The sequence below is a fragment of the Leptodactylus fuscus genome, chromosome 5 (genome assembly GCF_031893055.1).
Source record: "Leptodactylus fuscus isolate aLepFus1 chromosome 5, aLepFus1.hap2, whole genome shotgun sequence".
Lineage (NCBI taxonomy): Eukaryota > Metazoa > Chordata > Amphibia > Anura > Leptodactylidae > Leptodactylus > Leptodactylus fuscus.
In genome coordinates, this window is record NC_134269.1 from 94,862,400 (window position 1) to 94,887,606 (window position 25,207).

The window sequence follows — 25,207 nt, forward strand, 5'->3', positions numbered from 1 at the left end:
ATGGAAAATAACATAACAAGAGGAAAAGATTTCAAAGTATGATGTAATAAATGGCTGATTGTTCACAAATGACCCCCAAAAAGGAGAGAAAAAAAAAAAAGGTCACACTGAGTATTTTATAGTTTTACAATAACATGTGACATTCCATTTATAGTAATTAAATAATATAAATGTCCACTTTCAGTAGGTGTCACCCAAGCCCAGTGTCAGGACTTTGGTATTCTTTCGTAGTAAGGGTATGTTCACATGCAGTTTTTTGCAGGCTGAAAAAAATGTGCTTCAGGAACCTGCATCACTTTATTTTTCCACCTCCCATTGATTTCAATGGTTTTTTTAAGCAGGGATTTGGCTGAAGATAAATCATGTCACTTTCTTTTCCTCTAGCTGCTAATTATCCTGCAAAAAACTCAGTGTAAACATGCCCTAAATGTTACAATAAATTACTATAAAGAATATAGGAAATATATTTATTTTTCATGTGCTGGCCAAAACATAACCTTATATAAATGTGTAGACAATTATATAAGAATAAAAAATTGGAGTAACTTTATCTATAGAACAGGATCTCATACAATTTTCTAATATACATGCACTTAAAATTCTGTTCACATACATCTATTATATCAGTGCACAGTATCAGTCCTGTTTACAGAGGACCTTTCCAATTACGTGTCCCCGAACTGGAGATATTGTTGCCATTAGTTTCGGCACCAATCTCTGCCCACAGTCAGAAGGGCTTTCTTGACAGTCTAGCTGGGCTGAGAGGAACACCCCTCCTGACAATACTCATCCATAGACTTATAATGGGGGGGGGGGGGTGCGTTCTTTACAGCTCAGCGTCATCACTGGGTGGTAAGGAACACCCCCTCTGACAGTATGGGACTATGGACAAGTACTGTCACAGGGGGCGTTCCTCACAGCCCAGCTAGACATGTCAGGAAAGCCCTTCTAACAGTTGGCAGAGATCGGTGTCGGAACTAACGGCACCAATCTCTCCAGGCTGTGAACACATAACAATAGAAGTATTACTACTAAACTACATATCCCTGGATTTACTAGTGTTTAGTTTGCATGTGTTGTACTTGGAAAACACAGGTGGCAAACAAGATCTATATACCACAGATAAGTAAATATGACTTTGTGCTGTGCATTCAGATAAATGCAAGAGATACCTGAGATCCCAGTAGAGTTTTGGTGTAGTAATCCCGTGGCATGAACACCTCTACAATAGTAACCAAGCACCAAAAGGCATCCTCCTGATCAAGGTAAAGAAGAGCAATAGCAACCAGCCTGGAATTAGAAAAGAACCATTTTATACATACAATATACTAGCATAAAGATTGATGAATATGCTTTTTATGTAAGAGTAGATAATATAGGCTACATTATGAGCAGCTACATGCTGGTGGTCTGTGGAAGTGTCATAGTCTCTCACCGATTTAATCCCTGGCAGTAGCCAATATCAGGATTCCTCCATGAATAAGCCAACAAGACATTGCGCAGCTTCTGAATCCCCTCCGAGGTGGGTGAGGTGTAGTGCTTATTGTTGGGAAGTGTCCGCATAAGGTCCAACTCAATCTGCTTTGATGCTGGGTTCTGCTTTTCAAGAGCATTTTGAAGGAGACTTTGGAAATATGTTGGAGCCATCTCTTCCTTTAGTTTTTTGATATGTAGGTTTACAAACACCTTCCACATTTTAGAGCGATACTGGTGGGGTATCCCGCTGCGGACAAGACTCTTGAGTTCTGGGGAACGGACCATTTCACGATTTACTGTACTGGCAAAATAGTTTTCCCACTTCACCACAATGGAAATTTCTTGATTCTCTGACAGAGACAAAGACTTAAGATCCAGGGCTCTAACTCTTGCCACCAATTTTTCTTCATCATCATCCTCAGGAATGATCTGGAATCCGTATATGTCATAGTTGCTACATAAAAGAAATTACTGAATTAGCTTACAGAGTTTATTAACAGGTTCCAATCACATTCTAATCTAGCCCCCTTCTCCCACCAAACCTGGATGAATATATCTCATGCACTTTATACGCAAATCTGAAGATATACACACTCACATTGCGACAACTATAATGGAATAGACACCACAATGCCCTGATATCAGAGGGGTGACTGGAGTAGCTCCCCTTTTTATGGCTCATCAGTGCAGTCAGCATACGGGTGCACTAATGCCTGATTATCATCCTGGAAAAGGCAGTTGCAACCCATCTGGTTGCTTTCCTTTAGGGTCTAGTGGCTGTCCATCAGGTGTGTGGGGACCGCTTATGCCTCCTCCTCACCCCCAGGTGCCAGATGGGAACCACTACACTAGAAGCATTGAGCCATATTTATCCAAACCAAACCCACACATTTCACCAGCTTTTACGTATTCATAGTTAGGGTAGGTTTACGTAACCATTATTAATATCCATTGATTTCATCCACCATGGGCTTACAGCAATGGAAACTAAGTGACTGATGCAGATGGTGCCCCTTCGATCTGGTGTCCATCTGCATCCACCCCAATGTAAAAAACACAATGTAAGATTACTTTTTTTTTTTTTTTTTTTTTAAACTATTCTGACAGAAAAAAAAGTCGTGTCTACAGGAAAGGACAAAAGACAGTGAGAGCAACGGACTTTAAAAGTAGTGCGAATATCCCCCTTAACCCTTACGCGCACCAGTATGTAGATCACGGGCATTTAACCACTCAGATGCCGTGGATGGCTTCCTGTAAGAGGAGGAGGAGAATGGCCGATGGAGCAGACGAAAGGCAGCGCTGGAATGGATGACAACAATGTGCTCAGAGCACAGGGGGAGCGCTGTTTCAAGCAGACATTTTGAGCCGAAACGTCGCACTATGAGGCAATAAACCTCCTTCCCTTTTTTTTTTTTTTTCACCACATACTCTTTGGTGTGCCGCCTGCTTTTTATGTTTAATCAATGTTTATTAAAGATTTTCAAATACAGGGGAAGGGGAAAACAGGAGTAAAGGAAATAACAATAAGGCCGAGGATAGCAGGCCTCCCAGGAACAATAACCAAACGGGGAGCTCCCGATCGGCCATACATATTGCAAAGTAAAAAGAAAACCTTAGCTTGAGCCGAGGCAATAGAATGAAACACAACTACCAGATAAAAAAAAACACTAAAAGGCAAAGGAGAAAAACGAAGGACAGACGCCTGCTTTTTGAAGTTATATTGAACGGGACAGATCCTTTTCCCATTGGTGAGCACCCTATGTTTCTACTAGTGCGGTCTATTATATATATATATATATATATATATATATATATATATATATATATATATATATATATATATATATATATATACATATACATACATATATACACACACATAAAATTTTATATATATAATACAGATATAGAAATATGTATGTGTTACTAATTTTTCAGAACAAAAACCCATCTGGGGGCATAAATAATTTTTGCAACGCCATTTTTCGGTTGACAGAGTTATTTTAGGTCTTATTTGTTGCAGTGTTGAGGTAGTGACCTCCGCCAGAATACGGGTCACTTCCAGTGGTCAGTCACCTGCTCCAAATCAATCATGCATGTGCGCGCTGACAAAGATAAACACTGACGTTGATGCAGTTTCAATCTCAGTCCATGCAACTGGGCACTCTGGCTGCTCACACAGTACTGAGGTTTATTGAGGAAGTTACAGTTTTTATACAGGAATGCAAGAAAGATAAGATAACGGCAGGCTGTAAGCATATACGTCTTGTATCCGAATACACTGGCGATCAGTCATTGGCTCTTAAGTTTCAACATCTCTTAGATTTCGATTTCCCGAGAAATGATACTGTCTTTCTTGTAAACCACATGACGATCGTGTGCGTCAGCCTCTGGGTGCGGTACTGGATACAGGCGCCATCTTAATGTATAAACGTTGCACAAAGAAAAATATAATTTCTTAAGCAGTATAAAGCATGTATAAAAATAAGAATGGACACGGTTTACCTTCACAGTGAGACGGTATGAGTACGTGCTTGTGTGTAGTTGTCTCCCTTCAGGATGGCTTGGGGCATATCTGGTGAGGAAAAACCACCACAAACAGTCCGTGTACAAAGTCCACTAGTTCTGGGGCAGACGTGTCTACGCGTGTCATTATTGGTTACCTGAATCTATTGTCCATAAGTATGCAGTGTGTTTCACACTAAGTTGAAAAGAGGAAAATTGATATTTAGCCCTGTCTTTGGATTGTATTTTTTATTAATGTTCCAGATGTAATATGTTGTGCTGACTGATTATGTGACGAATCAGCAAAGACATATGATTAATGTATATTCTCGAGTTTTTCCCCTTTTCCCTCCAGATTCTAAGTCAGTGGAAGGAACTTATAAACTAAAACCCAAAGATTGGACGGTGATAAGGAGATATATGAGATTCAATGGTCACTTCCGGTTCCTGTTGATCGCCAGTACAGCTGTGAGATTATAAGGAAAACCTTAAACCTTTGCCCACTTGATGATGTTCTTAAAAACAAATGGGACAATAAACTGTTAGAGGATATGGACCTTGAGAAGAGAAAATTTGAAGACTGTTGGATCTATCTGAACTTATACTCCTGTTATGTTTCTATAATTATTATATTCATATTGTTTATAGGTCTGACAATAGTCAATGTATATGCTTTTTATAAGATCTGAAGGGTATTTCCTTACCGTCCGGTAGTGAGAGATAGGGACAGACATCCCACCCTGCATTCCCTTTGTCTGGAGCTGTTTCAAGGGGGGACTATTAAGGTCATGTGTATATACATGCTGGTAACTGTACCTGTTTTACTGACAATGAAACATCTGGAGTCAAACTAGGCATATTTGGCCCTGACTTCTGCATGGAAAACTCTACCACACCCTCCTCCTCTCTCCAAAACCTACTAGCTATAGATATGATCACAGCAGAAAGAGGTGGAGTCTGCTCCATGATTGGTGAAGAATGTTGTACTCACATTCCAGATAACACTGTGTAGAAATTTCAGGGAAAGAAAAATATAATTTAGGGGGGAATGTGAAGGTAAACCATGTCTATTCTTATTTTTATACATGCCTTATACTGCTTAAGAAATTATATTTTTTTTTGTGCAACGTTTATACATTAAGATGGCGCCTGTATCCAGTACCGCACCCAGAGGCTGACGCACACGATCGTCATGTGGTTTACAAGAAAGACCGTATCATTTCTCGGGAAATCGAAATCTAAGAGATGTTGAAACTTAAGAGCCAATGACTGATCGCCAGTGTATTCGGATACAAGACGTATATGCTTACAGCCTGCCGTTATCTTATCTTTCTTGCATTCCTGTATAAAAACTGTAACTTCCTCAATAAACCTCAGTACTGTGTGAGCAGCCAGAGTGCCCAGTTGCATGGACTGAGATTGAAACTGCATCAACGTCAGTGTTTATCTTTGTCAGCGCGCACATGCATGATTGATTTGGAGCAGGTGACTGACCACTGGAAGTGACCCGTATTCTGGCGGAGGTCACTACCTCAACAGCAGGATGACCCATGCTATTTATTGGCATGGTTTTGGGGTACATGTGACTTTTTGATCACTTTTTGTAGCATTTTTTTGCAAGGCAAAATGGCAAAAACAATCATTACCAAAAAAAAGTATACTCCACAGCTCCCACCTAATGAAAATCAGCTAGGCTACATGTGCACGAAAAAAGTCTCCCGGTCTAGGCAAACAGTCCATAAATAGTCCAATAAAATTTCAGCACAGCGAAGCCTTGAAATTCAATAAAATATAACCTTTAATTCATCTTTATAAAACAAAAAATTTACCAGAAGCAAAAAATGGAATAGTCTGAGAAAAAAACCTCATAGTTCTCATGATGTGTGATTATGCAGAGCACCAGGATGGAAAAACCTACACGCTTTGATGCATGTGCATCTTACTCAAAAACCTGATGTTCACTGTGCAGGTTAAATAATTTGATTCACTTTCATCTTCTTGTATATAATTTATTCCATATAGGAGGTGCATTTGGAGGCTTTACTCATTTATCTCTTCATACACTTTTTCATATATATATATATATATATATATATATATATATATATATATATATATATATATATATATATATATATATATATATATATATATATATATATGTTCCACTAGGGGACCTGAACCGGCGTGTACAGAGGAAGTCAGCCTATGTTACTCTGTGATAACAAAGCATTTTTACCCCATAGTGGAAGCCGTAAAAACAAAGCCCTGGATTTTTTATTTCTTAAAATATGCTAGGGCATAAAATGAAAACATCTATGCCTATTTTCTGCTTTCTACAGAGCCACCAGCTTGCTTATTCCAATTTGCATCTCCAGCCCTGATCCAAACATGGTGTCTGAAGGATGGTTATGTGATCCAATTCATCCATCAACACTCTCCATTCAACCATACATTACATAGGATTGCTCAAGTGCTAGTTTGCCATTCTGTTAGCAGAACTATTCAATGGAGGCCGATGGATAATTAGGTTACATAACTTTCTATAAGGACATTAATGAAACTGTGGACAACCCATTTAACAAGAGTGCTACTTTTTCATCTGCATTGCATACATGACCGATATGAATCCTCGGGAATAGAGAGATACCGAGCACACTTATAGTGTAGATGGTCTATTATAAATATATAGATGAATTATCTGGTGTTTATGAAAAGAACTCAGGACCTGGTGGCCTCTCACCTGATCGGGTTGTGACTCCGTTCACAACTCCGTTTTCAGCAATATTAGGCTTCGTCAGAGTGAGAGTGGCAGCACGTCTCTATAACACTGGTCAAAAACCAGGAGGATGCACCAATGGAAGAACAAAAGGACGGCGCTCTCAGGTCCTGACTGCACACCATTCATTATTAGCTGCAAGGGGTTTTAGGGACATTTCTTCTGCTGTGGCTTCACTCTCTGCTCTAGATAACCAGCCCTAACTGCTGCCCAGCACCACCCCCATTGATTGAGTGACGTCTCGATTAGTGAAGTTACGCACTTGATAAAGGGTTCCGACCCGAAACGCGGCAACTGTTTTTGCGTTGTGCAATCTTCTTTTTGAATAAATTCCTTTGGACCTGAGAGCGCCGTCCTTTTGTTCTTCCATCAATATGAATCCTCTTCCTTCATTACATCACTTACGTTTGTCTTCATTAGGTATAATTTTGTATTAAAACATCTAAGATTTTGGATACATGAACTGGTCTGCAGTATATCCATAAATCTTAAATGAACAGGGTGACCCTGGGCTCAGGGTGCAATCCCTAGAAACAGTAGGGTTCGGCATATCAATTTACAACTGTCCATACCTCATAGCGTGGGGTCTGACGTACATATGTTCAGGCTGTTCAACTGTTTCCACCTTTAGAGCATCTTCTAGCAACTGATTCACAACGTCCTGCGCTTGACCTTGACTATCAATACGCTCAGGTTTATTCATCTCCTGAAGGAGAACAAGGTACTTGCTTTCGATCTGACACAATTTAGCTTCCAGATTGGAATACTGTAGAAGAAAGGCAAACAGGGAGTTTGTTAACAAATATTTTATAGTATATGATTTTGGTCAAACCCCTATCTGTGAAGTCTGTGCCACGATGATGGGGTCAGTTAGAGACAGATGCCCTTTGTATTACTTCTGATCTCACAAAGAAACACTGAGAAGCTTACATGAAGGGGTTTCAGCCATGCAACAAAGTAAGAAAAAGGCCAGAAACTATTATAGAAAATTTTAATTTCCATTGTTCTTTGTATGATTCAGATGTGTAAAGGGGACTAATAATTGTCAACTTTGGCAAAAAATTATTTTATACTCACCTTTGCTTCCAATTCTTGCTCCCTGCTCTCAGAATGTCTTCGTAGGGCAGAAAGTTCCAAAATTTCTTTATTGAGAAACTTGTTTTGTGCTTTATATCCTTGCAAACTGTCCTGTGAAGATAATGTCAAGTACATTTACAACCACAATTCACACATGCTTGTTACTTTGTAGAGAAAAGTAATTCAAGTCTACCCATCTTTTCATTTGGCTTTTCAGTAGCCTTTTAAGCCGCCATGTTTGTGGAGATAAGTGCAGAGCTGAAGATGTTAATACAGCTGGACCTGGGTTAGGTGTGTACAATGTATTTTCATTTATCTGTACTATATCTAAAGAATGGACACTGAGGGGGCAACAAATTATGTGGTGGTCCCACTTATGAAACTTCATAACGGGGCCTACTACTGTGTTTATTTTAAAACAATCCCCCTCCCCTCAAAAAAACAGACCCCCCCCCCCACACACACACACTCACACTCCTATAACACTATGGTCTTTCATCAACTCAGTTTGCTCTCCTACTCATGCTTCTGATAGTGCTCCCCTAGCATTGTTTTTCTAGACGTGGCATCATACATCCATTCCTCAAAGCACCATGACTGCAAAATATTGCATGGTCAATATGCAAGTTACTGATAGCTGGATAGTCCCCAGTGCCCAGTGTCAAAGGGGTATGAACCAAAGCCACACTGTCACCAACCAGAAAGGGTACCAGTACAGAATGTCAGCTGCTCGGATACGGTCCACACTGAATGGTCAGTGTGAAAGAACAGCTCTGGTACAATGGACTAATATTTTCACTCTGTCCACTAAAGCCGGATAGCAGCCTTACACATTTCAGAATTGACCTCTTTTACATCACAAACAAGACTAACAAGACCACAATAAAACTTTAAACCCCTAAAGATAACACCCATTGTGAGCCATCATTGCATCTAATACTGACAATAGACAAGGCCACATTTCAACTACTTCCCTCCCTTCAAGTGTAGAAAAAAAACTTTCATAAACCTCAAGGAGGCTCCAGTCTATGGCTGCTTATGGCAAATGTACAAAGACTAGAATTCTAAGTCACAGATTAGAAAAAAAAGTTACCTATCTGCTTTTAATTAAAGAAAAAAAAAAAAAAAAGGTAACACTTTCCTGTTAAGGATGTCCGTTTCCTTCATCACTTATTTAGCTGTTCTCCTGCTCCTCATCTTCAATCTGACTGCTTTATTTAAATTATACCCATCTCCATATTCAGCCTGGCGGCTGATTGATTTGTTGCCTAATTCTGTGCACTGCCAGCCTCTCATCTACAACCTAACAGTGTTAAAAGCGCACAGACTGTACCAGCAGCAATTATTTGAGCGTTTTCTATCCCCCACCCCTCTTCATAGACCCATACATAGAAAGAAACTCTGCACTATATTTTATTAAAAAAGTGTTTTCTCCATTTTTCAGACAAAGTGTTACATATTAACCTGCACTACTCATTAATGAAAAGCTGTGTATGCATCATTAGTGAATCATGTGGGTCATGTATATCTCATTAGTGAATATAGTGATTATGCATTGGTCATTAGTATATTACATTGGAATGTGTGTATACAAGTAATGTCAGGGGTGAAACTTTCTTCCTGTGATCACAGGACCAGATGTACTGTCAAGACAGGTTTATTGCCCCCATAAGATACAGTCAGGCATAGTAGGGAGTTTACACCAGACAGCGGACTGCAGCTATCGCTAGGGAATTCTTCTTTCCAAGGGGTGGATGAAACCAGATATTTCCCAGATTTCAAGGTATGAAAAGGAGGTGTGAGCACACAATGGAAGGAGGAGTGGTTAAGCACGAGCCAGGTGCTATGCGTTACAAAAGAATGGAAATACATTGTAACTTTGTCACACCTTTAGAAGCCAGCATCCAAGCTGATCCATCCCATCTGAAAGTTCCTCCAAGCTCCATGACTCTAAGTTACCATATTTATTCACCATTTTCTCCTTTTACTTTGAAAATGGTGTTGCTTGTCTTATCTTTTAGCTTTTTCATGTATAACACTGAACCCTCTGGGTATTAAATTGTTAAATTTAATGGTACTTTTTGTTTGCTGTATTAACGATTTGCCTTTTTATAAAGTGTGTTTGCATCTGACTGTTGGAGAAATGTGTGTGTATGTGAGTGAATTTGCTACTGAGCCTAGTAAGTTAGTAGTGGGGGTGGTGTGTATTAGGGCTGCGAATTACTCTTATTTTGCAGTCTGAGTGAAGAGCGAATACAAGATTGAGTGAGTGAAGTGAACTGACCCCTGACAGTCACACACACGTCACGTGCTATGCCTATCCACACATTACACGGTTTACAACAGTTTGTCCGCTTTGAGGGCATGTTCACAAGGAGATTTTTGCAGGCAGGTTTTGTTTTCACCTTAGAAAATACACAGAATTGAATGGGAGGTGTAACAACAACGCAACACAACTTTTTGCCATTTTTCTTGCAAAAAACCATGTTGTGATTTGTTTCTGCCTCCCAATCATTTTTTCCCCTCTAGCTGACAAACCCCATTGAAATGAATAGGAGTGTTTGAATTTTACCTCAAAAATCTGCCAGCAGAAAAAGCTGTGTGAACATACCCCAAGTCAGCTGATGGATTCCAGTCAACAACATAATCACCTATATTGCACTCAGCCAGACTAACTCATCCAGCAGTTTTGCTTGGATCAAACATGGTCTGAACTAAACTGCTATTCTTATACTGTGGGGTCTGTTCAGATGCAGTGCACTGGCATCCCAGTGCAGCGTTCTGCTCTGGATTAGGCCCAAATGAATGGGCCTAATCGGGAGGGAGTCTCGCACTGTGGCTGGGACATGTCGCTTCTTTTTTTCGCTGCTAGCTAGCAGAAAAAAGAAGTGAGCGGCTCCCACTGAAGTCAATGGGAGCCGTTTTTTGGCAGCGGATTTTGAGGTGGATTCCGTGCTAAAATCCGCTGCCAAAAAACTCCATGTGAACTAGCCCTTAGACTGGACTACAGATGGGCTCACAGCTCACCCTGGCATGGCACAGTATACACATTGTACAGTATTTCATACAGATACTCATCATACTATGCATCAGTATCATATACTAGGTACATTAAGGAACATTGTTTATATACTTTAGACACACTAAACAGCTGTAGAATCAGTATCTGGAAGTAATAAGCACAACAGATGAAAGATATTTAGTGCACATCCATGGCATGTATTCCACAGAAGTACAAAGGAACTTACTTTTAACCGGTTCAGGTCCTCTAGATCTTTCTGAACGGGAGAGTTCGAAGTGCTGCCAGACGATGGTGAATGTTGCTCATAGTCACTGATCTGCCTGGACAGTCTCATAATCACCTCATCTTTTGCTTGGATTGTTTCGATCATCATGCTGAGCTGTTCTTTCATTTGCTCCACATTGCACTTAAGGTCCTCGACTTCCTGCTGAAGACTCTCCTTCTCCAAAGTCTTCCTCTCCAGAAGGAGGTTCAGTTGTCGAATATGATCATCTTTTTGCTGTAGCAACTGGAGATGGTCTTTGGAAAGCTCATCAGTAAAAGGCGTGGCAAAGTACTTATCATACTGAGATGACTTCAAGGACTGTTGCAAAAGTTTTACAAGCTCCTGATGAAGAACAAAGTATCTCATTACAGCTACGGATACATTATTATGTATCTAAATACAGAAAAATATATTATCAATTTAATATCAATTGAGGTGCACGATAAATCTTATTAACGCAGCTTTAAATCAGTAAAACTGGACATCCCTGAAGATGTTAATTGAGACAGGGTTAATAGGGTTTTCCCACTGATGATATTGATGATCTATTCTTAAGATCAAAGGCAATTATTATTTTTAGTACCATTAATTCTATGGTGCTGCACATTTGATGGTTTACATGCAATATGCAAAACAAATGCAATACTAACAGTGACCAACTGGAACAGTGGGATGGAAGGCACTGACCAGAAGGGCTTACAATCTTATGTGGGAAGGGGGATAGAGACAAAAGGCTGTTCAGATGGTGGTGTAGTGATAGTAGGGCTGTAGCCCTTCCTGAAGAGGGGAGTCTTCAAGGTCTTCTTGAAGCTTGTGATTGTGGGGGACAGTGTTATGTGTCAAGATGGGATGCACAGGAGAAGTCTTAGAGGCAGTTGTGTGAAGAGCAGAACGGAGGTCTTGAGAGGACCAGAGATTACATGTGGGTAGGTAACAAAAGATTTGGTCAGAGATGTATGGATGTCTTTGTAGGTCAGCGTGAGCATTTTAAACCACTATCTGCTGGGCCATGGGTACCCAGTAAAGGGATCGAGAGAAGGAAACAGCTGAAGAAAAACGAAGGGAGAGGTGGATTAGGTAAGTGGCAGGAGCGGAGGAGCAAGAGGTCATGGAGAAGTGTTTTACAGCAGTCTGTGGGAGATTATGAGGATGCTTCGAGTGTAGATGGAGAACAGGATGAGTCCCAGGACAGAGTCTTGAGGGACACTTACAGAAAGAGGGATCAGTGAGGAGGTGGTATGTGAGTAGGAAACACTGAATGTACAGTTGGTAAGGTATAAAAGAAATCCAGGAGAGTGTTTGTATCAAGAGTGTGGTCAACTGTGTCGAATGCAAAGGAAAGATCAAGGAGGAGGAGAACAGAATAGTGTTGTTTGGCTTTGGTTAGGGTGGTTTCAGTGGAGTAATAGGGTTGGAAGTCTGATTATAGTCTGGATTAGAGATAGGAGGATAGTGCAAAGTGGACATGTTGTTTGAGGAGCTGAGGCATAAGACAGTGAGATGGGGGTGATACTTGACTGGAGATGATGGATTGAGAGATGGTTTCTCAAGTATTGGTGTGGCAGCAGCGTGAAGGTACTACTGGTTAGACACAAGTTGAAGAGATGTGTTAGAGCAGGAGGAAAGACTTCAGTGAGGTTGGGGCTGAGGAGAAACAAGTCATGGAGAAAAAAAAAACAACAACAAAGAGATAGAGTGGTTGTGGGGGTTTAGGTTGAGACCCTCTGCAATGGCCTCAGATAAATAGGGCCGTGTCCATATACTGCAATTTTAATGCCTTATTTTTGAATTTGCAAATCTAGATAAAGAAACAGGAAGTAGGCGCAGTACACATCCTTTTCTATCAGAGAAATACAACACTTGCTCTATTATTTAAGCAATACTTAAATTTAGAATCCAGTGACTATACTTTTCTCAGCAAACTGGAAATTTCTTAAATGTTTCTTCCAGTTTTAAATACAATCTGTTTCCTTCATTGCGGTGTGCTGATCTCCCCCTACTCTAGTTAGAAAAAGGATGGTGAAGTAACAGGCATAGTGGATATCTTCATACCTTATCCTTTGTTCCTGGTGGAGTCTGGAAGCTATAATTCCCTTATATGAAAACATATACACACTTAGCATGAAGCTTCACTTCATTATATTACACGGTAGCTATTGGATTTCACAGAGAGAATGACAAATTGTTATCTCAATGCTATCCAAATTGTTTGATTTTTATATAACAAAGGACAAACCCGTGCAGTAGATCTTTGGGAAGCTTGCATTTAGGACATTTCTATAATATGTTGATCACTACACATGCATTAGGAGATAAAACAGCGGTGAAGATAAGAATTGTGTCTGCAGGAACACAACTGACATCCTTAAGAAAATAACCAGTCCACTGATATATAGTTATGATTTTAATAGCGGGTAAATGAATGATTTTTAGCCTTTGCCTAGTATTACTCAAATAAACCGGTAATTAATGTGTTTAAAACAATGGGTGCTGTAATATGAATATATCCTTCTCTCCTACCAAAGGAGAGCAGTGCGGAAAAGCTTCCCTGCAGCTGTGTCTAGTTACCTATGCTGCCAAGAATGCTATAGAAGTCACAAGATCACATAAATGCTGCACTGTACAAAAATGAACACTTCCAAAAGGAAAAGAGACTTGCTCAATGCTCACATGATCATCCAGCTATTTATAGGATCCAGAAGTTAACAGTATCCAGCTGGGAAAGGAGCAGCATTTCTGGCAAAGCCTAGTAAATGAACATGATTAATGGCTGAATGTTTCCACTGCTTTGACCCAACATCACAAGACTCTAGCTTAGCTCACATTTCCTATATCACCACTTTCTAACCAAACGACATTACTGGTCAGCTAGAAATGGAGAAGAATTCTGAAAGATCTTTGATGGAAGACTCTGGGTATCCAGAAGGTAATAAAGAAGACTGTATAGGAATATGTTATAGCAGGCCCGGTCACTTTCTAGCCAGGAGCTGTAGGGATGGGTCTGTACATAAGACTTTGTTGAATATCTTGGATAAATCTAAAAAAAAAAACTCGCTGCAAGCCCAGAAGGGCTTGTATGGCCTTAAACTTCAACTCAATTTATTTATTACTGATGATCTATCTATATAATACCGTAACACTTGCATGATATATCATATTTGGTAGCACTGTACAGGAAGTGCACTCGCACTGTGCCGTGTTTATCAGGATCCCAATCTAATTTTCCTGAACATAAACACATACTACATAGGAAATAATATGACCTCACCTGTACAAATAGGAGAATATGCAAATTCTACACAGATCTTGCTGTAGTCAGATTAAATCCCTAAATAGATTTGTATGGGGCAAGGGTGTAATTACATCATACAGCCACTATGAAACAGAAGTAAAGAGGTCACAGCACTCACACAAGTGCCATGTCCCCTTTAAAAAAAGCAGATTAACAGGGATCCTGGGTGTCTGACTCCCACTGATTTCTTCTTGACACCTATGCAAAGGATAGGCCATCAATAGAAATGAACTGGATCACTTCTTTAAACGCTCTGTCATTCGGTAATGGCAATGATAAACTTAATGCTAACCTTTTGACTGGTCAATTCCTGTTTAAGTCTTTCCAGTTCCCCTTCCTGATTCTGCACCTTCACTTGAAGGTCACTGTCAATCTTGGAGTCACTTGATGGTAAAGAATCCAGAGAAGTGTTATCTGAACTGTATCGGTTTTTCAGTGCACTCAGTAATGGACGTTTGCCTATGGAAAGGAGGGTCCACAAATAAATTGAAGAAGAAAAAGAAAATTACAACCTGTAGATAACAGTATAATCGATTTATATGAACCTTACTAGAAGAGATTGAGGGGAAAATTAAAGGGATGCTACCATTAAAAAACTTTTTTCTGTGGCTAACTTTAGAAAGGCTATTCGTCTGTTACCTTTAGATGGGATCTCCGCCGCGCCGTTCCTTAGTAATACCGGTTTTTACCGGTATGCAAATTAGTTCTCTGGCAGCGATGGGGGTGGGCCCCAGTGCTGAAAATGCGATGAGGGCGTCCCCACCGCTGCCCAAGAACAGGATCCTGCGCCGTCTCTATCTTCTGCTGGATCCTCCCCTTCTTTCTTCAGCAGCGTCACCTCTGTCGGCTCTTACACTAGTAGAGCCGACTGCGCATGCTCGCAATTGCGGCCAACTTTCTAAAGGCTATTCCGACGTGTTATCCACAGAAAAAAAAAGTTTTTTAATGGTAGAATCCCTTTAACTAAAAGTTCTAAAACATGGTTCTAAAACATGAGCCAGTTCATGGGTTAGTTCAGAGTAATATGGAGCGCTTACGCGTAAGCTTTACTATAGGAAGTGTTGTTCCTTTGTCCTGAAATTAATATCCATTTTGCCATAACACACATAGCTAAGAACAAAAAACCCAAGCTTGAAGCCATGCTACCAAAAACAACATGGAGAAATTGGGAGAATTACGTAGCAGCCGAGGAGAGTTGGTCATTTGACCTGGTGTCTAAGGTCACGACATGGTACACTTTCATTCTACATTGCCGTACCTCATGGCAGACACACTCAGTCAGTATATCATCTAGTAATTCTGCGTGATGACTTTTCTCAATATACATGCTTACAGATTACATCCCAAACATACAGTATGTGTGTAGCTGTACTAATCCATTTATACACATGTAAGAAGGTGGTTGTTAAGAATGTGCAACTGCACATAATGGTCTTCTAGGTCTCAAACATCATGAAGTGATGGTATCATTAATATTATACAAAAGAAAACAACAATAATTAAAGCGGTTGTCCTAGATCTAGCAAAGTTGAACAACAATGACTTTTCTACAGGATAAGTCTTCAGTATTAGATTGGTTGGGGTCCAACACCTGGACTCTGCTCTGATCAGCCATTTCATGTGCTGAAAGTGGTATACCAGGAATAGGGCCAAAAATCAGCACTGCACTTTTTTTTTTTTAAGTAAATGGGAGCAGTCCCCTGGCGCCATCACCTTAGTGTATAGACAGATGTATGTATTTAGTGTACAAAGCCCTGCAGTTCTCCTCTCATTCATTTAAATAGGAGCAGAGAAGGTATATGGCTTCCGGTGGGCAAAACAGCTGATCGACGCTATCCTGTACATAGGTAATCATCAACAAACCATTTAAAGGATTTTTCCCCCATGTTATAAAGTGAGCATATTGCTACAATACGCCACCAATTTATAATTGGTAGTAGCCAGACAGCCACCAATTATAAAGAGTGAAGGAACTGCATTGTTGGTTTAGTATGGTGGCTCCATATCTGCTTTTCTCTGTACATCTCCGCTCTAGCCACCACAGATGTACGGTAAAGCTTAAAAGCGCACACAGCACTAAATCAGTGTTGTGGCCCATTTGTTCTCAGAATTGGCTAGCAATATGCCATCACTTAATACCTGTAAGTGCCATATACCAAATACACTACCTGTGTTCCATCTGCCTCCATCCATAGGAGGTCTTTTTCTTTCCTCATGCAAAATGGATTCTTCAAGCTCTTTAGGGGTTGGGTTAAGCAATTCCCATTCCTCATTGGTATAAAATACACTCTTCCTGCATTCATTGGTATTTCTTCCAGGCCGTAGGTTTTGCACTGAGTTTCTAGCACGATAGAATGAAAGACAACATTCCAGGCATTTATTATTTAAGCAGTGTACAGGTGACTTTATAGAGATAGAATGCAGTATAATCCAGAAATACATATAGACCCTAGAAAATACAGTGTTTCTATTTGATAAAGTCAAGCTTTCCAAAATGCCTACTTTATACCAGGGCCATGGAGTGAAATAAAATGATTAAATTATACAAGTCATATTATGCATAGTTTGCTGAATATTTACTTTGGCGCCATCACCTTAGTGTATAGACAGATATATGTATTTAGATATATGCCTACTTTATACCAGGGCCATGGTATAAATCATCCTCCCTATCTATCCCACAGCCCCAATTTATATTTTACACTACACAGTAAATCAAAGTCCAAGGACAATCAACTGACTGATGTATTTGCAGTACCAACAATTATGGCTGCTGAAAATAGGATTCAAGTTTCCTTGCTTCATGCCTTCTACATCCAAGATACTAAAATACTCCATAAAAAGTGGAAATGGAAGGGATTGTAAGAAATATGGAGTTATGAGATGGAAATGATAATAGTGTTTGCTTTTTCATTTACTTATGTCAAGAATTTGTGCAGAGCCTTTGAACAAAGGCTTTTGAGGGTACATTACTTGTTCACACTACATAATGGTGCAGAAAATACATTTTATCTACCGTAAATCATTTGCAGCAAAGAAAAGTCAACCAGCCAAATAAATAACCGGAAAGGAGTTGTGTGGGACTCAAGATCAAATGCATAGGCCTAGGATAAGTTATCATTGGGTAAACTGAACACAGCTTTACGTAAATGACCTTCTATATAGTAACAGCCAAAGCCCACGGATGAGATAAGCATCTTATAAGAATAAAGCAGCTTATAACAATAAAATCCTGATTTTTATGAAAATGGAGGTGCAATGCAGAATAAGGCGAGTGTTTAGAAGCAGACCTATAGGATAGTGTCATTAGCTTTATCCCAATTTACCTGCTGACAGTCTCCCTTTAATGTTTAAAATGTTTGTTCTTTGACAAATATCACCCAGTAAACAATATTTTGGTTCCATGTGGACATTTCTATCAACTTTAGTCTAAGGTGTATGGAGCGGTAACTTGTGCTACTCTGCACTAAAACCTATATACTGAATAGGTGGTAGACACTGTTAGGTTCATAGCCGTTAAGACAATAGGGAAATAGTGTCACCATACATATGGTTGTCTTGAAACAGTTACATCAGTCATTTCCCGCAGTAACACATTCAGCAATGGACTGAAAGTCACTATACAGGAAGTTTACACTGCGATACTTATCTAAACCACAAGCTAAACCTGAAAAAGCCTCTTGAGCTTGTGCAGTATTTAACAATAGAGGCTTTTTCCCTGGGAGAGTGATTCACAAGGACACCATGTATACAACAGCATTGCAACATCTCGAAGTTTATGTTGGAATTATAAATGACATCTCCTAAAACATGCCATTTATTTCCAACACACTCACATAAAATTGTAATATACAGCAGCATTCTGTTGGTGCAAAAGAACAACTTTGACAATTTTGGTTAAAAGGAGATTTTCAGGTTGTTTTTTTTTTCTTCTTCTTTCTTCTTCTTCTTTCTTCATTGGTGGTATACTTGGTATGAAAAATCTGGATATTAATGACCTATCCTTATTCTAAGTACCTTATATCGTTACTCCATTGCCTGAGCAAGCCTTGCACTGCATTTGACTGACTGGATCCATGGTCAGGGGTCTGATCTCCAAGTGCACCGGGGCACATGTCAGCTGTAAAGTGAACACGAGCCCGTTCTGTCGAATCAGTCACACAGGGTACATTTGGGATTTCTACAACAAAATATAAATAGGCACAAGTTAACGACAAAGACACAGCGAAGATATTTAAACAAGACAAAGCTTGCATGCTATGGATTCAATGATTCATTTATGTCAATAGAAAAGACAAACATATCACTATGTGATTTCATAGCCATTTGAGGAGTAGTTACAGGAGCCCTAAAAAAAAAAAAAAAAAAAAAAAAAAAAAACAAGTCTTGCCAGAACTTGTAAACTATCAATAAGTATGCATGTTTAGTTACTGCCAAGTATGTATATCTACAGGGCCTGTGTATATACAGTCTACAGCAGAAATGGCAGAATTTTTTTTTTCCTTCCTTCCTCTTTTTTTCTTAATTTCTCATGCTTGGTTCTTCCCTATCTACACTACCCCCACCACCTGAAGCAATAACTATAAGCAGCACACAACACACATCTCAGAAAGTTTCAAGTTACACAATGTCAATGAGAGTGCATAAAGCCAGGCTATAGGAGTGTGACCTAAAAACAACAGGAGAACACCACAAATATATTATTAGTTGACCACACAGCTTAAACCGCTACTGAATGAATGTTCAATAAGTGAAAAGCTCCTCCTCCTCCTGGCATCCTTGTATATATTACACTCATTAAATTAAATAAGGAATCCAAATAGAAAGGATTGCTGCAAGACTCGGCATGCAGTTTTGTCTCAGACAGATATGTAAACGTCAGGGGCGTAACTACCGTGGTAGCAGCAGTAGCAGCTGCCACAGGGCCCGGGCCATTAGGGGGCCCAGTGACAGCCGCTACCGCTGCGTTTTTTTTTTTTTAAATAGTCCGTTACGGGCCCCATTCACTTGCCGATCCTGGCTGGGCCGGGATCGGCAAGTGACACCGCGGGCCCCACAAACACTATCATTATATTCGGGGGTCTTTGCAGACCCCCGAGTATAATGATCAGCGGACCGGGAGACTAAGGAACATAACAAACACTGTTACTTACCTCTCCACGATCCTGCCTCCGGCCTCCCTCATTCGTGTCTGACGTCACATGACCCGGGTCTGCTTCGCGGGTCACGTGACGTCCGACGTCATTAATGCAGGACAAGAGCGGCAGCCGGCAGCCGACAGCCTAGGAGCAGGAAAGCAACTGGGTTTTTTAAAAAATGTTTTTATTCCCCTCGGTCTCCGATTATTATACTCTGGGGTCTGAAAAGACCCCAGAGTATAATAATTGTTTATGGATGTCCACAGTGGGACATAATACTGTGTGCAGGGGTCAGTATTGGGGTTAATTCTGTGTGCAGGGGCCACTATTGGGGTTAATACTGTGTGCAGGGGACACTATTGGGGTTAATACTGTGTGCAGGGCTTACTAAGGGACATAATAGAGTTCTGAGGAGGGGGTCGGTTGAGGTCTTCGGCGTCGGTTTGGGGGGACCCCCCCATGTCAAAAGTTCGCCACGGGGCCCCGCCATTCCTAGTTACGCCACTGGTAAACGTGTACAGATTGTGGTCAGTATAGAGAGTGGGTCTTGCCACAAGAGGGCACAAAAGCGTTTTCCCATTACCCTATAAAAAGGTCCTCAGAGACTACTTTTGGGTAGTGTACCTCTTGGATTGTTGACTACTACATTTTGCAAAGTTCACAAAAGAAGCATGATGGGCAAATTATCCACCCATTAGGCTGTTCTGACATAGCTGTTAGGAGTGAGCAGTGGATATGTGAGGGAGCAGTGTTTACGTGGCAAACAGATTTTGGAGAACTCAGACAGACCACTAAAACAGAGGATTTACCGACAAGCATGAGCAGCTACCATAGTTTCTTTGTCCACCATCCAGACATAGCTGGCATCCTTCATTGCACACCCTAGTCTCTGATGGGACCATTTCCATTCCTTTGGCAGAAGAAAATTTAGTGCCATGGCCCTCATTGACAGCCAACCCTTGTCACTTTTGTTTGCAAAAGAGTTATGAGAAACCCGGACTGCTATGGATTGGAATCCTATAGCCTTTTGTGACAAACCTAGGTTCTGTTTGGGGTTTGATGATGGTCAGGTTAGAGTCTTGAAGTCAAAAGCCTCAATCTTGCCTTTCCTGTGGAGTGACAAAGTTCCAGCTGTTGGTATGATGATCTTGCCAGCCACCCCCCAGTAGTGACATGAGACACTAACAGCTTAGTGATAGATACAGGACATCATGTGGCCACGTGTTGCCCACCATGGTTTCCAACTGGTATTTACCAGCAGCATAATGCTCACCCACAAGCAGCAAGGGCTTTCCAGGAACGTCTCTGTCAGATTGCAAAGTGTGTTTTGCCCACCGAGTCACTAGATTTATTGTCAATATAGGCTTAATGGGACATCAGCTTCAGTAGCCTACGAGTGTTCAGAATCTACAGGATAAAATTCCTTCCTGACTCCAAATCCATAGTCAGTGTAAAACCATGGACCAAAATCATGAACTAAAATCTATAATATATTTTGTGTTCAGGAAAGTCATCCAGAATTGTGTTGAGCGAATAGTATTCGTCGAATACCTCGCCGGCATAGGAATGCGTGTAATCGGCCGAACACCAAGGGGTTAAACGCTTCGAATATTCGATGCGCTTAACCCCTTGGTGTTTGTCCGATTATACACATTCCTATGCTGGCGAGGTATTCGACGAATTCTATTCACTCAACACTAATCCAGAACCTTTTTGAATTTGTACAATGAATTCACCAACCAATTCCCCAGATCAAAAGGTTGCAGCAACAAGCAGCACGCTTCTGCAGTCATTCACGATGCACTGTATACCACTGGAACATACGCTCTCCCATTCATGACCGCCTCTAAGGTGCGTAGCTACTGGGACCGCATTGGCATTTTTTGGCTGTGAGGTGGTTTAAGTTCTCACACTATTAAACAAGATGACATCCTGACCGACCAGCAATCCTCCTCTCAAGATGGCCTCTACGGCTGGCCACTCACTGTGAGCATGGGAATAGACCCTTGAATACAAAGCCATTACCAACCTGGGTAAGGCCTGTTATCATTGGTCTCACTACACATAAGGAAGTTATAATCAAACACATTGGTGCAACTTTGTTCAGCCGCTAAGGAGTTGGTATTTTCTGGAATCTGCACCATGCAGTAAAACAATGACCACGCAATGACCTGCATTTAAAGTGACACGGATATGTAATACAACACATGATGCAATATGATATTTCGCAATACATAATATTAAACAATCTTGCACTGATCTGCTATGTCTCAATAACATTATGCAGGATATCCAGACAGAGTTAACCCTTTCCATGCAGTTAGTCAAGAGATCCAGGTGTGTGCATTTGTACCGCCTTACACCATTCTTACAGTAGCAAATACAGGAATAAAATAAATATACCTGTACACCGTTTCAGTTTGATGTCTGGCCCTTTTTGTCACTTGAAACAGACTGTATGAACATGTATGTATATTCTGAGGTAATTGTAAAGACTGGATAGGAACTGTAAGTTATGCTGAAGGCTTATAACTCACAAGTGTTCATTATATGGTAGAGCTTATACAGAATTTTATAGTACACAAGTATTAGCATAAATGTCCAATTTTACCAAGGCATAAAGTTACTTAGATTTGTACTGCAGCACAAGCCTCTTGCCCTTCCTCTCAAGCAGCAGTTTTAGGATCAAGACTACAGATTGCCATAGAAGTTGGCAGGAGATCGGGGTTTTCAGTCGATTTTTACAGGCAAAATCTATCACACATGACACGTTATGATAAGGTTATGGAGAGTAAATAGCAAATTGAAAGGTATTTTACCACAGCTTTCTTTGGCTACCAACCCGGTGGGGACCTGTCCAGCAGTAGGGTTCACCATGCTGTCTCTCTTTCCTACAACCCGGTTGTTGCAATACTCCCAACGTTTCTGCTGTAGTTCTTGCAGCCAGTAAGTCATTGCTTGACGACTAGGAGCCTAGAGTCAGAGAAAAACATTTAGCTGAAGTGTTCCATGGTTTAAAGGTGAAAAGTTAGACATACATTGTATTCTGACCTCTTCATAACCTGTATAAGAATCCAGAGCTGTATTCACAATTCTGCTGCTTGCTATTGGAATATCTATAGTTCTAAGGATAAACACTATTAAAAGCTCAGTGTACTTCTCTGATGTAATGTAGTCTGGGAAAGGTTGTATATTTAATAATCTATGTGAAAAGGTTTAATAAGTGGTGTCCATCTGTACATACTACAGTGCGGCTGGACACAACATAACCAATACTGAAAGTTAGTGAAGAATGCAGGACATTTGCTTCAGTTTAACCTGAGTGCAGCCAGGCTGCTGGCAGTCAGCGCTCCCATTGATTTCAATGGGAGTGGCAGAGACAGTTGTGTGCTGTGCTTCAGCCATCTCCAGCACTCCCAATGAAGTGAATGTGAGCGCCGACCACCACCAGTCCCCGCACTTATTCAGCCTGGCTGCACTCAGGTTGAATGTGGAGCGGGAGAAAAGTCCTTCAGTCTTCACTTTGTGGGATAGACCTTTAACATATGTGAACTAGTTTCATCGATTCCTCCAAATTATTTGGCATCTATGCCATCCTGTCTCATACCACCATTGGCTAGAGGATGTCACTAAAAGGATTGCAGACATGTCAATAACCAACATTCAGTGGCATAGTATGGAATCTAAACAGGGAACGTGGCATGTAAAAACAGGAGTAGCCTGAAATAATCACTCAATCATAATCAAGGTAATCATGATTTGGGTCATAGCTGCCCAACCCTATGTACACAAACAAGCATCGTTTTGGCCCCCACTGGGCCAGCATATTTGGCACTGTCAAATACACTTTTCCATGCCAAGGCATCCTGAAAAAAAACAAGGTACACTATGGTATTGTTTTTACATAGGAGTGTAAGGGTGAAGTATGCCTATACAGCGGTACAGGTTGGAACTATACATCCAGCTTTACTCCCAATGTACTGTATACATTGTGGCTGTTGTACACTATAAGGATTATATGGGTTTATAGTACTGAAATACACCTTACATTTGCTCTGAAGTCAACCAGTTCTTAAGCTGGTTTCCTGTCCACACTTTTAACAACGACTAGATGATATATATGTCAAAATATATAAAAATAAATAAAAGGTGTGTGTAGGTGGGTTTAAAGTGTTGTAGAACATAAGGCACTGTTACAAGAAAACAGGATGCAAAAAGTAGAAAAGCAAGTTAGAGGTATAAGTGTAAAGACAAATGACAAATGTTGAAATTGCAATGCATGGTAGAATTTTATACATACTGTATATTAACTTGTTAAAGTAAATGCAGGACCTTCAAGTATCTTTCAACAAGGCCGTAGTCACACTATGTATATTTTTCATCATTGTTTTTCCAGGGCGAAGTTTCCATCAAGAGTCACAATGACTTCAATGTGATTTTAATCTAATGTCAAATGCCATCATTTGGCTTCAGTTTGCCCCAGAGAAAGTACTTCAACGCAAAATAAATAAATACAATTCTTCACTATCCTCTTGGTTTCTCCCCCACCAACCTGTACGTTTACATTACATTCAAGCTTTAGGGTATATCTTATATGCATGGGAACCACCTTGTATATGAAGTCACCAGCCTACTGCATAGCCTGTATTATGGAAATATTCTATGGGAGAATAACTCTGGCACCCTACGGAGTAAGCCACAATCACCGGAGGCATACAGAAGAAAAATGTGCTACAGGGAAATGTAGTATTGCATCAAATAAATAGCTGGTCAAGAAATACATGGGGATACTCAAGATAACCAAAGGGAGAGGGGTCCTCTCTATGATGTCCATATGCCCCAATTAGAGGGTGAAAATCCCTTTAAAGGTCCCACCTTGAACGATCTCCTTTGTTTAGAAATGTGTATATCATAGAGTAAGTGTTCCTATGACCATATAAGACTATATATATGGATTGCCAGAATATTAAAATTGACAGCACTATGAAAAAAAACCCAAACTTTATCTATGGGGCTGTATATGTGACTATACTGCACATGGACTTGAGAATTGGCAGCATTTTAACATCAATCCTGCTTGTCCTAGTTGGAATAAACAGGTTGCTAAATGCTTCTTCTCTTTCCAGATTTCATATCTGCAAATAATTTCTTTATGTGTATACTTTGTACTGTGCACACAGGTCACAGAAACTCTTATTCTATAAAACATGTATTTCTATACAAAGATCATAAGAACCATATTAAAGGAGTCCCACCTCCCCACCAATGTTTCCCTGTAGAATATTGTTTTTCTGTATGCCTCCCAACTTGTAGCATACTCCATAACAGGAAAACAGCGATTTACTCCCCTAGATTATCTCTGTGCCATACAGAAGCACCAGATTGCAGCAAAAGCAACGCCAATAGCTCCGCAGTAGATCAGTGACATCACATAAGTATAAGGCCCGGTTCACATCTGCGTTCAGTATTCCGTTTGGGGGCTCCGCTTGGGGCCCCCTGAACGGAATACTGAATGCATTAAAAAGCTGTTAACAAAGAAACCACATGAACCGGTGTCTGCACAAATCATGCGGAGAGAAAAGTATTGCTTGTTCTATGTTGAGATACAACATAAAGCTTGAATGTGGAATGCCTCACTGGTTGGAGGGGGAAC

General features: G+C 40.4%; 1 protein-coding gene across 1 annotated transcript in view; it reads right to left on the reverse strand.

Annotated features, from left to right (window-relative positions):
* Positions 1-25,207, reverse strand: part of TBC1D2B (TBC1 domain family member 2B) — a 34,906-nt gene that overhangs the window by 4,625 nt on the left and 5,074 nt on the right. Inside the window, exons 2-10 of the mRNA XM_075273813.1 lie at positions 22,374-22,527; positions 18,434-18,596; positions 16,585-16,757; positions 14,709-14,875; positions 11,086-11,466; positions 7,838-7,948; positions 7,333-7,526; positions 1,436-1,930; positions 1,173-1,290 (exon numbers count right to left, since the gene is read on the reverse strand). Of these exons, the coding sequence (XP_075129914.1) occupies positions 1,173-1,290; positions 1,436-1,930; positions 7,333-7,526; positions 7,838-7,948; positions 11,086-11,466; positions 14,709-14,875; positions 16,585-16,757; positions 18,434-18,596; positions 22,374-22,527 (1,956 nt within the window). The remainder of the gene's footprint in view (positions 1-1,172; positions 1,291-1,435; positions 1,931-7,332; positions 7,527-7,837; positions 7,949-11,085; positions 11,467-14,708; positions 14,876-16,584; positions 16,758-18,433; positions 18,597-22,373; positions 22,528-25,207) is intronic.